General features: G+C 53.7%; 1 protein-coding gene across 3 annotated transcripts in view; it reads left to right on the top strand.

Annotated features, from left to right (window-relative positions):
* kmt2a (lysine (K)-specific methyltransferase 2A) overlaps window positions 1–14358 on the top strand; it is a 38023-nt gene that overhangs the window by 6113 nt on the left and 17552 nt on the right. Inside the window, exons 2-15 of one of the 3 annotated variants that reach the window (XM_062520855.1) lie at window positions 2719–2791; window positions 2947–6521; window positions 7256–7427; window positions 7725–7950; window positions 8502–8566; window positions 8684–9253; window positions 9355–9428; window positions 9572–9820; window positions 10972–11118; window positions 11610–11705; window positions 12075–12195; window positions 12584–12697; window positions 13132–13310; window positions 13569–13742. In XM_062520855.1, the coding sequence (XP_062376839.1) occupies window positions 2719–2791; window positions 2947–6521; window positions 7256–7427; window positions 7725–7950; window positions 8502–8566; window positions 8684–9253; window positions 9355–9428; window positions 9572–9820; window positions 10972–11118; window positions 11610–11705; window positions 12075–12195; window positions 12584–12697; window positions 13132–13310; window positions 13569–13742 (5835 nt within the window). Of the gene's footprint in view, window positions 1–2718; window positions 2792–2946; window positions 6522–7255; window positions 7428–7724; window positions 7951–8501; window positions 8567–8683; window positions 9254–9354; window positions 9429–9568; window positions 9821–10971; window positions 11119–11609; window positions 11706–12074; window positions 12196–12583; window positions 12698–13131; window positions 13311–13568; window positions 13743–14358 lie in introns of all 3 variants that reach the window. The other 2 variants (XM_062520856.1, XM_062520854.1) reach the window with 2 other exon arrangements.

Raw genomic sequence — 14358 nt, 5'->3', positions numbered from 1 at the left:
TGGGGGAAAAGAGAAGAGATTTATAGGTGTAATAAACTGCTAGAATGCATCTCTAAAAACAGAAAGCTGAAAGCAGTGTTGAAGTAGTGTCCCCCTCCCCCCTATTCAGTGTGTGGGTGTGTGGGTGGCGGGGGGGGGGCTGTCCAGGTGGGTCACCTGACCTATTTAGAGGCAAAGGAAGTGCTGCCCTTCACGCATCCTGTTCATGCTTTTCATCGTCCGTCCCTGTCCAGTTGGGAGCACACTGCTCCATGGAGCACAGCTGATGTCAGCTGATGGGCCCATCACTTACTCCTCACTGCATAGATGATATCTCAGTTTGATTACACTTTTGATTGGTTGTAAAGATTTGAAAGAATGACGCTTGTTGATGATACCATTGGTTGATACCGGTAACTTTGCTGTGGTCCTAGGGTGCATGTCAGTGCTGTATAGGTTTTAGGAGAGTTGGAACATCCTGCATTTAGCCCTCATTTCAGTGCAGCCTGATTCAAATGACACTCATCCAGCCTTAACTCTCAAGCTTGGGGCCTCTTATTCAACCTGGGTCCTGACCTGTACTGTATGTAACAATAGAACGTTGGGAGAAACAGAGAAACACTCAAAGAACACACTCCTTTAGTGAAGTTTCATCCTCCAGTCCCTCGTGCCAAATCCGAGTAGCTCAGAGAACACCTACCTACACAGCGTTCACTCTCATCGGATCTGCCCCTGGGCGTGTCGTTACCGGGGGAACTCTCTGGCGCCAGCCAGCCAGCTCTCTTGCTTCCCAGGCGCGTGCACATATACTGTACACACACACACACACACGCAAACATACACACACACACACACACACACACATGCACACACACACACACACACACACACACACACACACACACACACACACACACACAAACACACATATTGCACACATACACAAACACACTGCCTGTGAGGCTGCGTTAAGTGCAGTTCATTAGAGCACACAACGCTCCATCTAGACACGTATGCAATACTGTAACTGGGATAGATATTAGTCATCTCCTTAGATGCATGAGCAGATGTGGCAATGGCATTAGAGAAACATGAAATGTAAATTGATGTTTCAGAAACAGCCTCTTGGTTGTCTCAATAACCGCTTTCCCCGCCTGTGTTGTAATTTCCATCGATTGTGTGGTCTGATATCTGTTGTCTTTGCCATAGGTTAGAGGAATATGCTTGGGCAATCATGCTGCTGGATCTCGTGAATGGAAATGAATAAGCTGTCAACAGTAATTGGTCTTCTCTTGAAGTTGACAGTTTGCAATATCAATTGCATGTTGTTTAACTACGTCAGTGCCTATACCCTTGAAATGTGTACCTTTTAGTGTGTTGCCAGCCCATTTCTGTTCTCTGATACTGACAGTATGTTTCAACATAAAATGCTTCATACAGCATCTACTGAAGGGAACACTGAGGCATCATGTTACTGCTGAGAAGAAACTTGTGAATTGTGGCTAGGAGTCACTTCACCAGGGGAAAAGCACAGGGGCTCAAAGTGACATAATGTGTCACAAGTGAATTTCCCATAATGCCCCTGATGGCTTTGACCTCTGATGGGAAGTGGTAATGTCTCTTCTCTCTGTAATGTCACCTCGGGGGTCCCAGTCAGCCTCACTTTGACGTGAAGCAATCAGTCAAGCCCACAGGGTCAAATGAGTCAGAACACCTTTCTTGAATCCCCCCCCCCCCCCCCCCCCCCAACACACACACACACTTACACATTCACACACACACACACCCTCTCTCTAACACAAACACACACACACACACATATACACGATAGCATCAATACTCTGCTCGTGTCACACAACACAGGAGCAGCTGCTACTAAGTGGACTTGTGGTCACGTTATATACGAGTGACTCACCTCTTCCCGAAACCTTCAAGGCAATGTGCTCTGTGTCTGTACCTGGAGCCCAGCACAGCAGGCAAGCTGCATAGTAGCAGGCAGTGAGTGTGGTGATTTCATGCGGCTAATGGATGTGGTGGCAGAGGAAGAGAAAATCAGTGCGCTGTTGTAAATGGCACACAAAAAGCTGTCAGCACAATACAACACTTTGCTCATGACCTCTATCTTCTGTCATCATTCTCTCTCTCTCTCCTCTCTCCTCCCTCTTTCTCCTCTCTCCTCTCTCTCTCTCCTCTCTCTCTCTCTCATCTCTCTCTCTCTTCTCTCTCCCCCCTCTTTCTCCTCTCTCTCCTCTCTCTCTCCTCCCTCTCTCTCCTCCCTCTCTCTCCTCTCTCTCTCCTCTCTCTCCTCCCTCTCTCTCTCTCTCTTGCTCCCTTTCCTCTTTTCTCTGTCACACCTTTTTTTGTCATGCTCTCTAAATCACTATGCCACTCACTTGAAAGTGTTGACACCCTCTTCAGCAGAGGAGTCAGCTAGGCTTTTGGAATAGAAGTGCAATAGCCTCATTATCTTCTGCATTTGCACTTAATGTATTCAGTGACTAATTATGGTTTCGATTTGAGAGGCTGTGAAACACATTGGGACTCCCAGAGTGTCAAGCACCTTTATGAGGCACATCATGATCATACTAAATGACTAAAGGGTTCTGTCCTGAGTGCCTTTCAGTCAGAGAATGACTGTTTGGGGAGGAACAAGAGACTCTAAAAGCTGTCACATACTGCTGTAATGTCTGTTGTCGTTCAACGAGATGGTTTTTATGAGCACGTTTGTTCTGTTTACAGGAAGAGGCGTTTGGCGGCTTTTGTACAGTCAGTGAAGGCAGAAGAATACAGAGTCCTGCAAGGACCTTTTCAGGTGAGCCAAACGATAGTGATATTACCTAATTAACCATTAAAAAAAAAATCAGCACAGATCATTCCCTTGGAATACTGATGATGACTAATCCACATATTTTTTTCTTCATTTGGTTTATGTTGTTTTTGTTTTTGTTTGTTTGTTTTTTTCCCTAGTCCCACCATCAGCTCCTGCAACTCCAGAGAAGAAGCCCAGGGGGCGTCCGCCCAGGGCACAGGCCACACACAGAGTGGGCAGCGGCGGCACTGGCCCCCCGCCCGCACCTTCTGTCCCATCCTCCCTCCCCCACAGAGATGCCACAGTCTCGCACACAGAGAAGGTCAAGCGGCCGCCGGGAAGGCCTCCCGGGTCGGGCGAGAAGAGGAGAGGCCGCCCGCCGGCCTCCGCCAGCCACCGGGCCTGGCACCAGAGCGGCCACGCGTCATCGGACGAGGCGTCGGCCGCAGGCGGCATCGGCGGCGGCGGCAACGAGCACGGCTCGACGGCGGCCCAACACAACAAGCACGCAGAGGACGACCGGGAAGGGGGTAAGGTGTCCAAGCTGGGCAGAGTGCCAAAGCTGAAGAGGCTGCAGGACGCCAAGATGGGCCCGCTCAAGTCTCGGCTCAAGCCGGTGGCGCGGAAGGGCGTGCCGGTGCCCGTCGTGCCAAGGCGGCGGCGGGGGAGGCCGCCCTCAGCGGAGCGCCTGAAAGCGGAGGCCGCCGCAGCAGCAGCAGCAGCAGCCGCGGTCGCTGCCGCCCGTTCGGGCTCGTCGGCTGCCACCGCGTTCACCGAGCTGTCCCTCCCGGACGCGCGCACCGTCAAACAGAAGGCCTTCAGGGTGCGCGGCCGGGACAGAGAGCTGGACCTCCAGGCTGCCCAGCAGCAGCAGCAGCAGCAGCAACAGCATGCCAAGCTCAGGGCTCCCCACGCCGACTCGCCGGCCGCCAGCCCCACGGAACCCCACAGCCCGCCCTCGTCGAAGTTCGGCCGGCCCCTGGGGCGGCGCCAGAGCCCGCGCCACGTCAAGCCCGTGCGCATCGTGCCCCCCTCCAAGCGCACGGACGCCACCATTGCCAAGCAGCTCCTGCAGCGTGCCAAGAAGGGCGCCCAGAAGAAGAAGCTCCTGGAGAAGGAGAGCAGCGTGGGCAGCGGCGGCGGCGGCGGCCCGCCGGGCATGGACGCGGGCATCCGGCGCCGGCGGAGGGCCCCGCTCAAGAACATCCGCCAGTTCATCATGCCCGTGGTGAGCACCGTGTCGCGGCGCATCATCAAGACGCCCAAGCGCTTCATCGAGGACGAGAGCAGCTTCAGCGCCCCGCCCCCGCAGAAGGTGTCCCGCCTGGAGACGCCGGCGTACGTCTCGGCGAGCGCGGCGGCGGCGGCGACCGCGGCGAGCGCTACCCCGCAGCCCAGCGCCGCGGCGGCGCCTTCCCCCACGCGGGCGGCCACGTCCTCCCCGGCGTCCTCCTCCGCGTCCACGGGCCCCGCGACCGCCGCCGCCTCCGCCGCGGACAGTCTCCCCCCTCCGCCTCCCCCCGCGGCGTCCGCCGCCCCCAGCAACAGCGGCGGCAGCATCCCCCCGAGCCTCCTCAACAACGCGGCCATGGCGGCGGCGGCAGCGGCAGCGGCGGCGAGCGGCAGCTGCAACAACAGCACCAGCAACGGCGGGCGCTTCAGCAGCAGCGCGGCCTCGTGCGGCTCCAGCGCCGTCTCGCAGCACTCCTCGCAGCTCTCGTCCGGCGAGTCCTCGCGCTCCAGCAGCCCCAGCCTGGACGACTCGTCCTGCGACTCGCAGGCCTCGGAGGGCACGCAGGCGCTGTCCGAGGAGCCCGACCGCTCGCCGGGCTCGTCCCAGGGCGACCACGAGCGCGAGGAGGAAGAGGAGGAGGAGGAGGAGGAAGAGGAGGAGGAGGAGGAGGAAGAGGCCGTGCGGATGCACCCCTCTCGCCCTTCCTCGCCGCCGTCCGAGCACGAGCGAGAGCACACGAGGCTGCTGGAGAGAGGGCGGCGCGGACGGCGCGGTCAGGGCGTGAGGAGCGGCGCCGCCCTGGTGGGCAGAGGCAGAAGCGCCCTGATGGGGCCGCGGAAGAAAACCATCATCAGCCCGGCCACGGGCATCCTGATGTCGTCCTCGCAGGTGGGCGCGCACCAGGCCACCTCGGGCTCGTCCCCTCCTCCCCCCCAGCAGCTGCACCCGCCGCCGGGCTCCGCGGCCAACGCGGCGGGCGTCGGGGACCACCACCCCCACTCCTCGTGGATCATGCCGCGCGGCATCGCCCCGTTCCTCTCCGGCTCCGCCATGCACGCGGCGTGCCACGACAAGCGGCGCTCCATCCTGCGCGAGCCCACCTTCCGCTGGTCGTCGGCGCCCTCCCACAAGCCCGAGTGCTTCTCCTCGGCCAAGTACGCCAAGGAGGGCCTCATCCGCAAGCCCGTCTTCGACAACTTCCGGCCCCCGCCGCTGACCGCCGAGGACGTGGGCCTGCACCCCGGCTCGGTCTCCGGAGGCGGACCGCCCTCGGGGTTCACGGCGTCTCCCAGCGGCAGCAGCGGGTCGAGCGGCCGGCTCTTCTCTCCGCTGCACCACCACCACCATCAGCACGCCTCCTCCCGCTTCGAGGGCTCGTACCCCAAACGGAGTCCGCTGCTCCGCGCCCCGCGCTTCACCCCCAGCGAGGCCCACTCGCGCATCTTCGAGTCGGTCACCCTCCCCACGTCCTCCGGCAGCAGTCCCGGCTCGCTGTCCCCCTTGCAGGGCTCCTCTCCGTCCGGTAGGACCCTGCGCCACAGGAAGAGGCGCACCTTCGGAGGACCGGTGAGCGGACCCCGCTCGCCCTCGCACTCCATGACCAGGAGGAGCAGCCAGCCGAGCTTCAAGATCAGGGGCAGCTCGAGCGGCAACGCCAGTAACTCCGCGTCCCTGGCGGGGGTGGCCGTTGGCCCACTCGCCCCAAGTGCCTTAACCCAGCCCCCCTTCAGCACCTTGTCCCCAGGCACTGCGGGTCTCTCCGGCCACGGTGGCACCGACGGGCGCAAAGCTCCCTCGGCAGCCGCGCTGGGCGGCGTCGGCGGCGGCAACTCGGCCGGCTCGTCGTCGTCCTCCCCGTCTCAGCTCTTTCCCCTCTTCGGCCCCGGCGGCGGTGGCGGTGGCGGCGGGAAGACGACCCGCGAGAGGAACCTCTCGGCCGGCCACGAGGCGTCCACCAAGGAGAAGGACCGGGAGTCCGAGAGGAGCCGCGAGCGAGAGAAGGAGAACAAGCGCGAGGGGAGGAAAGACAAGGAGCGGAAAGTGAAGGACGCGTCTTCCCACTCGGCGGCCGGCATGTTCGGCCACGACGGGAAGGACTCGGAAAAGTCGGTCCCGACGCTCGCCCACAGAAAGACCCCAGGGAGGAAGAAATCCGTGTCGGTCGACTCCGGGGCTGAGGCCTCCCCAGCTGATAGCAACACTGTCAGCAACACTCCCTCATCCAACGGCCGGCCTTCCAAGAAAGACCGGCCGCCTGACTGGGAAGCGGACGCGGACAGAGGAGGAGAAAAGGAGGACCAAGAGAAGACGAGTACGCCGTTACCGCCAGGGCAAACGGGCAAAACCCCCACCGCCAACCCTACACTGGAGTCTGTGTTGAACCGTGCAGAGAAACAACCGGTGGCCGACAAGCAACTGGCCGGGCTGCTGAAGAAGGCGAAAGCACAGCTGCATAATATCGAGAAGTCCTTAAAGCCAGTAGAGCAACCCAAAGTGCAGGTGAGGTGGAAGTGGAACACATCTCCCCAGGGTGTCTGCATGGTCCTAAAGAGCCTAAAAATTCTAGAATAATATGAAGTTTGGCCGTAAAAAGTTACTTTTTTTTTACTCTGCTAATGATTCTAGGGCTTGTTACTTACTTACCAGTATCGCCGTGAGATCAGTCTTAAATGTCATTCATAATAGTCCTAAGTCTAAAAGGAGCACTGTACAAAAAATAGCTAAAACAATCGGTTCTACTTAGCTTGAGTTGCCGCAGCTACAGTGCTACATTTTGGGGGCATGTTCATGAGCCCCCACGTTCATGCCCTCAGAGTGTAGCACTTGATGAAACCTGCAGAAATCCTGCCACCTCCTCTGATTGGTCTTTTGTTTCTTAGTGCAAGGATAAGGGTGTCGTTAGTGAAAGGCATGAAATGAGTCACCATCACCGTAAAATACATTCTCAAGATCAAAATGAAACATTTGGGAAAGTCCAGAGTTGGGTGTCACAGCACCTAGGGGAATTCTCAGTCTTTGATGTTAGTTCAGAATGGGGGAGGGTTATTGAATGCTGCTTGCTTTTACAAATATGAAGTGAAAGTACTTGTTGTATCTTGTCGTGCAACTCTCTTGCTGTGTGCTTGGAAGGTCAAAGTGCATGTGTTGATCTCTGACCCTGACCATGTTTGTTTGTGTGTTTGTTTGTTTGTTTGTGTGTTTGTTTGTGCGATTGCTATTTCCGGAAGGGTCAGGAGAGTGACTCGTCGGAGACGTCTGTGCGCGGTCCCCGCATCAAGCATGTGTGTCGGCGTGCCGCGGTCGCTCTGGGCCGACACCGGGCCGTGTTCCCAGACGACATGCCCACCCTCAGTGCCTTGCCCTGGGAGGAGAGGGAGAAGATCCTGTCTTCCATGGGGAACGATGGTGAGACATGGGAGAGGAGTGCTGTTTCTCTCACCTTACCCCACCCAACCCAACCCCAACTCACTAGAACTCACTCACACACACACACACACACACACACACACACACAGACACACACACACACACACACACACACACACACACACACACACACACACACACACATACTCACACACACACACACATACACCATTTCACCGACAGTGCACATACCTCCACACATATCACTATATGCCACCATTCAGTCCATGGCAACATTGTTTATTTTTGTATGTTTGTTTGTCTGTTTGCTATCAGACAAATCGTCAGTGGCAGGCTCGGAGGAGGCTGAGCCACAGACCCCTCCCCTTAAGCCGGTGACGAGGCAAAAGCCGATGAACGAGGCCCTGCCCAAGAAGGGCCGGCGGTCCAGGCGCTGCGGGCAGTGTCCTGGATGCCAGGTCCCCGAGGACTGCGGCGTCTGCACCAACTGCCTGGACAAGCCCAAGTTTGGTGGACGCAACATCAAGAAGCAGTGCTGCAAGTGAGTCTCTACGCCAGGGTCCCCTGGACCTGCAGATCCTTATAAACATTTACATCTATTCATTTAGCAGACGCTTTTTTTGTAAGTCCCTTTTATCCAAATGAGGAATTTAATTCAAGCTACACTGCAGAGGAGACCTTAGGTAGCAAATGATACTACATCAATCAATACTATTACCAGAGGATGAGAGTGCAGAAGTTTGAAGCGCTAGTCAAAGTGTACTCGAAGGAGAAAGTCTTCTAACATCTTAAATCGAGTTTTCTTTCTTATTTCAGGCCTTCAGTAAATGTCTTACTGTGTCTGGAATTGTAGAAGGGCAGACATTAACTTTGATATGGAGCAGAATGAATGATTGTGTTTTGTTCAGATGATGGATTGATTTTCTGTGTGTGTATGATGGGTGGTGGTTTGTGAGGTCTTGCTTTTACTGTAAAGTGCTTTTGTTGCCTTGAAAAGCGCTATATAGATGCAATGTGTTGTTGTTGTTGTTGTTGATTGCAGTTATGATTGTTGTTGGAAAGTCATTGTTGTTGTTTCTTCTGTCATTGCAGAGTGAGGAAGTGCCAGAACTTGCAGTGGATGCCTTCAAAAATGTTTATCCAAAAGCAAGTGAAAGGTCTGTGTAGGGGGAAAAACACCTCAATTCTTACATTTCTTATCCAAAGATTGGATACATCAAGCCATTCTCATGTCTTAACCCTGTCTTGTTCCCTCAAATGTCCTCTGTTCGTAGGTAAAAAGGACAAGAAGAAGAACAGAATGTCAGAAAAAAAAGAGTTGCATTACTCGATGGGCACCCCTGCCCCAGAGGCCAAGCCTGCGCTGAGAGAGGGCCCTTCTCAGAAGAAGAGTGATGCTCTGTCCTCCAAGGCAGCAGAGGAGAAGCTGAAGCAGCAGCAGCAGCAGCTGGAGGAGGAGGACGAGGAGGAGGAGGAGGAGGAGGAAGAGGACTGCTCCCCGGCCCCTGAGCCAAGTCCTCCACCCGAAGAAGAGGAGGATCCCTCGTCGCCGCCCTCCACCCCTACACCCGAGGAGTCCAAACAACCCCCGCCGCTCAGCAGCGCTCCCTCCAGGAAGGAGCGGAAACTGCAGCAGCAGCAGGCCACCGCAGTCTGTCCCCAGTCTGGCCATAAAGACCCTTCTCCATCGCCTCCCACCCCGTCACAATCCCCAGGCCAGACGCCCCCCCAGAGGTCCCCTCAGAATCCCCCCCTCACCAAGAAGGAGCCGCTCGCCAAACCCCCCTCTGATGGCAAAAAGCTCCAGCAGCAGCTAACGTCACAGCCTCCTGTGCCTGACACAGGTCAGTACTGGCTTCTGTGCCCTTGAATCAAGTCAAGTTGAATTACAATCTTTGGTTTAGTATCTCTTACACTTTTCTCTGCCTTTTTTTTACCTGCTCAGGGCCCGACACAAAACACTTGAAGAAACTCGCTGCACGCTGTGCTCCAGCGCCCAAGCCCAAACTAAAGGAGAAGGTGGGTTTGAGTTCTTGCTTTCTTTCCGCCGGCCTCTCGTAGAGCCACCATGTTGTTGTGTCAAGAGGAAGCTTCTATTGACTTTTCCGCTGTATTGAGTGTCCTGTGTTTGCCACCCCCCACCCCCCCCCCCTCCCCAGCAGGAGAAGCAGGTAGCCATTAAACCGGACGGCGGTACTTTAAACTCCTTGAGCACTCCCTCGACTGGGGTTCAGACCGAGCAGCAGCAGCAGACCGCGCCCTGCGACGGAGTGCAACGCATCAGAGTGGATTTCAAGGAGAGCCATGACATCGAGAACGTGTGGGAGATGGGCGGCCTGAGCGTCCTCACATCTGTGCCTATCACGCCGCGTGTGCTGTGCTTCCTCTGCGCCAGCAGCGGGAACGTGGAGGTGAGGCCGGCCGCCGCTCGTGTCACTTAGCCAGCCACTGGGCAGTCAGGGCAGCGACTTCAAGCTGTCCGACGCTACAACGGGTGTCCGTCAGTTGATGTCTAGCCATGATATCGTTGTAGATTTCCTAGCTCCTAGGAAAAATATGTGTCTCTTCAGGCACAAGTGGTAGAGAACTATCACTTTTATTTTGAAACCTTTGTCATTCTTATGGCTCCTCCTAGTTACAAAGAGTGGTGTAACAAAGGCGTTGTCAAGGCAGCATTGGTGCTGTTGTAAGTAAGTCCCAGTGGCGTGAACTCCCCAGATTTAGTTTTGTTTACTTGTCTTGTCACGAATCTTTGACCTGAATGGGCCTTTGGTCACGGCCTCTGGCCCTGTGTACCGGTTGTCAATATCAGAGCTTTGTAAGAAATATGATACTCCATATATTGACGTGCTGTTATTTCAGGAACAGTCAAATAGGTGTTCTTCGGGTATTATTTGTCAGCCGCTCAGCTGTTAGTGGATTGGCACCTATGCGGAATCAGGAATTGGTGGAAGCCTTCAAACAGTCTTCACAGTTTATCACATTAGATCCAGCTCAAAAACCTAAGAGACCGAAATGAGTTAATATAAACAGACCAGTGGTTTTCTGCGCTCCTTGAAAGTAGTGTGGAAAGTACTTGAAATTTAGATAAACAAATTCAAGGACTCGTGTCCGTGGCATTTATCAAGAGCCCTGGAAAGTGCTTGAATATTCTGTCGACTGCTGCATAAAATCATAAGGGCCTCTGATGGCATGTCTGTCTCGCAGCCTCCCGTCCCAGACTGGATTTATGCCTTCTCTGTGACATCCGGGGGCCTTGATCAATATTTGAGCTGTTGTATTTTCAAAAAAAGGCCTGCAAAACGCTACCCACTCACTCAGAGCTCAGGCAATTATTCTTGAGGTAAATGGTAATGTGAATTTCTCTCGACGTTTGTATAATTTGTCACTGCTTCAGACTCGTCTGTGCTGCGGCAGACTGTTAAGGCGTGGCTCTGTCCAAATCAGCTGTCAGTGCTGAAATGCCTAAGAAGACTGCAGGCTGTCAGCATTGGTATAATAAGGAACCCATGAAGTGAAGAGTCCCTCACTGATATCCCTTTGCCCCCCCCCCCCATCCCAGTTTGTGTTCTGCCAGGTTTGCTGTGAGGCCTTCCATCTCTTCTGCCTGGGGGAGTCGGAGCGCCCCCTAGAGGCGCAGCTGGAGAACTGGTGTTGCCGGAGGTGTCGCTTCTGCCACATCTGCGGACACCCGCATCAAAACACCAAAGTAAGAGGCACTCTCAGCACGCCGCCTTTTGGTAAAGGAAACCATCTGTGTTGTGGCTAAGAGTCACCAAGTACAGTACGCCTCACATGCGAATGAGTAACACAGCAAGTGTGCAGAATAAGCAGGATTTTAATCAAAAGCATTCGATACCTCCAGAAAACTGTGCTTGTAATCACAACAAAAGTTAATGGGAAAGTCATGTTTCTGGAGTGAGTCAGCTGTCCACTCCTTCTGCAAAAACATTTTTGTGGTAGCGTTTGTTTCTCCCCCGTCATCTTAAAGTGGCCATATCTAGACAGCTCTGAATGGAAAAACTACTGTGACTAATCCTCTTTGAACGGCCCTCACAGAAGTCTGGTCTCCCCGCGTTGCCGTAAGAAAGGGCCTGCAGAGGTACTCAAAAGGTGGCCCAACAGGACTTTGGGCTTATGTCACTCTCTCACCGAGCTTATGTCTTTTTGCACTGTTTGTCCCAACCCTTCCCCCCGTAGCAGCTGCTAGAGTGTGACAAATGCCGGAACAGTTATCACCCCGAATGCCTGGGCCCTAATCACCCCACCAGACCCACAAAGAAGAAGAGAGTCTGGGTGCGTATGGTCTCCGCCACTTGCAGGCCTTTTGTCGTCTGTGTGTCTTGTTGCCATGCGATCGGAGATCATCCATAGATCATTTTGGAGATTGATATAAACAATCTCCATTCAGAGAAATGTCTTGTGAGTGTGATTAAATGTATAGGTGTATTGTATACAACTGGGTGAGAAATCAGACCAATCAGCCAATTCATGGTCTCAATTTAGTCTCCCCTCAGATTCACATCTGCTAACCCGCTGCTAAGCTGTGTGTGAAATGTGATTAAAGTCTTGATATATTATGTACCTCTGGGTAGTAGACCATGAATGCAGTTCAAACCAGAAGCTGTGGTCATCATCCCTTCTGTTTTTTTTCTCTCTCCTCAGATTTGCACTAAATGTGTCCGCTGTCAGAGCTGCGGAGCCACCAAACCGGGCAAGGCCTGGGACGCCCAGTGGTCGCACGACTTCTCGCTGTGTCACGATTGTGCCAAACTCGTCGCTAAAGGTCAGTGTGGATCTCATTTCACTGGACTGGACGTGCTGTTCAAAGACGTGAGGGAGCGAGACAGCGAGCCAGGGAGAGTGAATTAGAGAGAGAGAAAGAGAGAGAGAGAGAGAGAGAGAGAGAGAGAGAGAGTGCACAGAATCAGAATGGGGAGGTGGAGAAATAGAGAAAAGGAGAAGAAAGACTGTGTGAGACAGGAGGAGGTGGAGAAAGATAAATGGGATGGAGAGAGAGAACAAGAGAAGGACAATGAGAGAATTAAAGCAGGAGAGAGAGTAGAAATGTGGGGAGACAGATACAGAGATGTTGGAGGAGAGTAAGAGAGAGAGGGAGAGAGTTTGAGTGAGTGTGAATGAATAGACTGACTCTGAATTGTGCTTCCTTGCAGGGAATTCCTGCCCCCTCTGTGATAAATGCTATGATGACGAGGACTACGAGAGCAAGATGATGAAGTGCAGGAGCTGCAGGCGCTGGGTGCATGCCAAATGTGAAAGCCTCACAGGTAATACAGGAAGTCCTTCAGCGCTTAAATCTGGAATCACAGCCTTCGGGTTCAGATAATCACTGCAATATCATATAGAGGCCTCAGGGAGCACTCTTGTGATCAAAATCTCCACTAGTAGGTGTGTGTGTGTGTGTGTGTGTGTCTGTCTGTCTGTCTGTCTGTCTGTCTGTCTGTCTGTCTGTCTGTCTGTCTGTGTGCGTGTGTATGTACTGAATGTGTGCTTGTGTGTTTATGTGTTTGTATGTGTGTTCTATCTAACAAGCTATAAATAAGACTAGTTAGCGGAATTCTTTAAATAGAGGTGCGTAAGTGAGTTTCCTCCTACACAACATGTTTATTTTAAACAAGGCTATTCTGACGTGTAGGTACAGTAGCTGCAGATGTGACAGAGCATTTTAACAGGGAGCTTTCTGTCTTTCCCCTCCGTGAAGATGAGATGTATGAAGTCCTGCCCCACCTGCCGGTGGCCTACACCTGCACCAAGTGCACGGAGAAGCAGCCTGCGGAGTGGAGGACGGCGCTGAAGAACAAGCTCCAGAGCTCCGTGCACCAGGTCCTCACCGCCCTGCTCAACTCCCGCACCTCCACGCACCTGCTCCGCTACAGACAGGTAAGCCCACCTGTGCAGGGCTCAAGAGAAGTGATGGGGAAGGTCTGGAAACACTTTGGATATTTCTCGATAGTTTTTAGTGGTTTTAAAACTATTTCTCTCTCTCCCTCTCTTTTTCTATCTCTTTCTCTCTCACTCTCTCCCTCCCTCCCTCCTTCTCTCCCATTCTCCCTCCCTCCCTCCCTCTCTGTCTCTCTCTCCCTTTCTCCCTCCCTCCATCTCTCTCTCTCTCTCTCCCTCCCTCTTTCTCTCGCTCAGCCTGTGATGAAGCCCCCAGAGCTGAACCCGGAGACGGAGGAGAGCCTGCCCTCTCGCCGCTCTCCTGAAGGCCCCGACCCTCCGGTCCTGACCGAGGTGCCACCACACGCTGACTCCCCACCAGACCTTGAGTCCGTGGAGAAGAAGATGGACTTGGGTCGCTACAAATCAGTGGTGAGACTGTAGTGCTTATGCTTCATCACAGTACACGCTTACAGTATATTTAAATTATATTAGTTTTTTTTTTTTTTTTTTAGATTATTTTTTTGGGCTTTTTATGCCTTTAATTTGACAGGACAGTAGAGAGTATGACAGGAAACAAGCAGGAGAGAGAGTAGGGGTGGGATCCGGAAAGGACCACGGGGCGGGAATCGAACCCGGGTCGCCGGCGTGCGGTGCAGGTGCCCCAGCCAGTTGCGCCACGGCTGGGGCCTTTAAATTATATTAGGTTTTAATACACACTCAATACACAGTTCATATTATACATACATTATATTAGATTACAGAGCCTTAGTATACTGTACATCTTATATTATACTTACATAATGTCAGATTATAACGCCTTAATACACAGTTTATATTATACTTACATTATTATATTGGATTATAACGCCTCAATACACGCTGGTGGGGACAACTCTAGTCTGACCAGTTAGTAGGGGTAGTCGTGGTGTTAAGGAACCGGGCAGCATGCATTAGCCGCAGGTTGTGGGTTTGATTCCTGGCTACACGGTTGTGCCCCTGGCCAATGCACCGAACCCCTTGTTGCTGCAGGGTGACTGTTCAGACT

The sequence above is a fragment of the Sardina pilchardus genome, chromosome 19, assembly GCF_963854185.1.
Source record: "Sardina pilchardus chromosome 19, fSarPil1.1, whole genome shotgun sequence".
Lineage (NCBI taxonomy): Eukaryota > Metazoa > Chordata > Actinopteri > Clupeiformes > Clupeidae > Sardina > Sardina pilchardus.
This window is presented reverse-complemented; position numbering and strand designations above follow the sequence as displayed.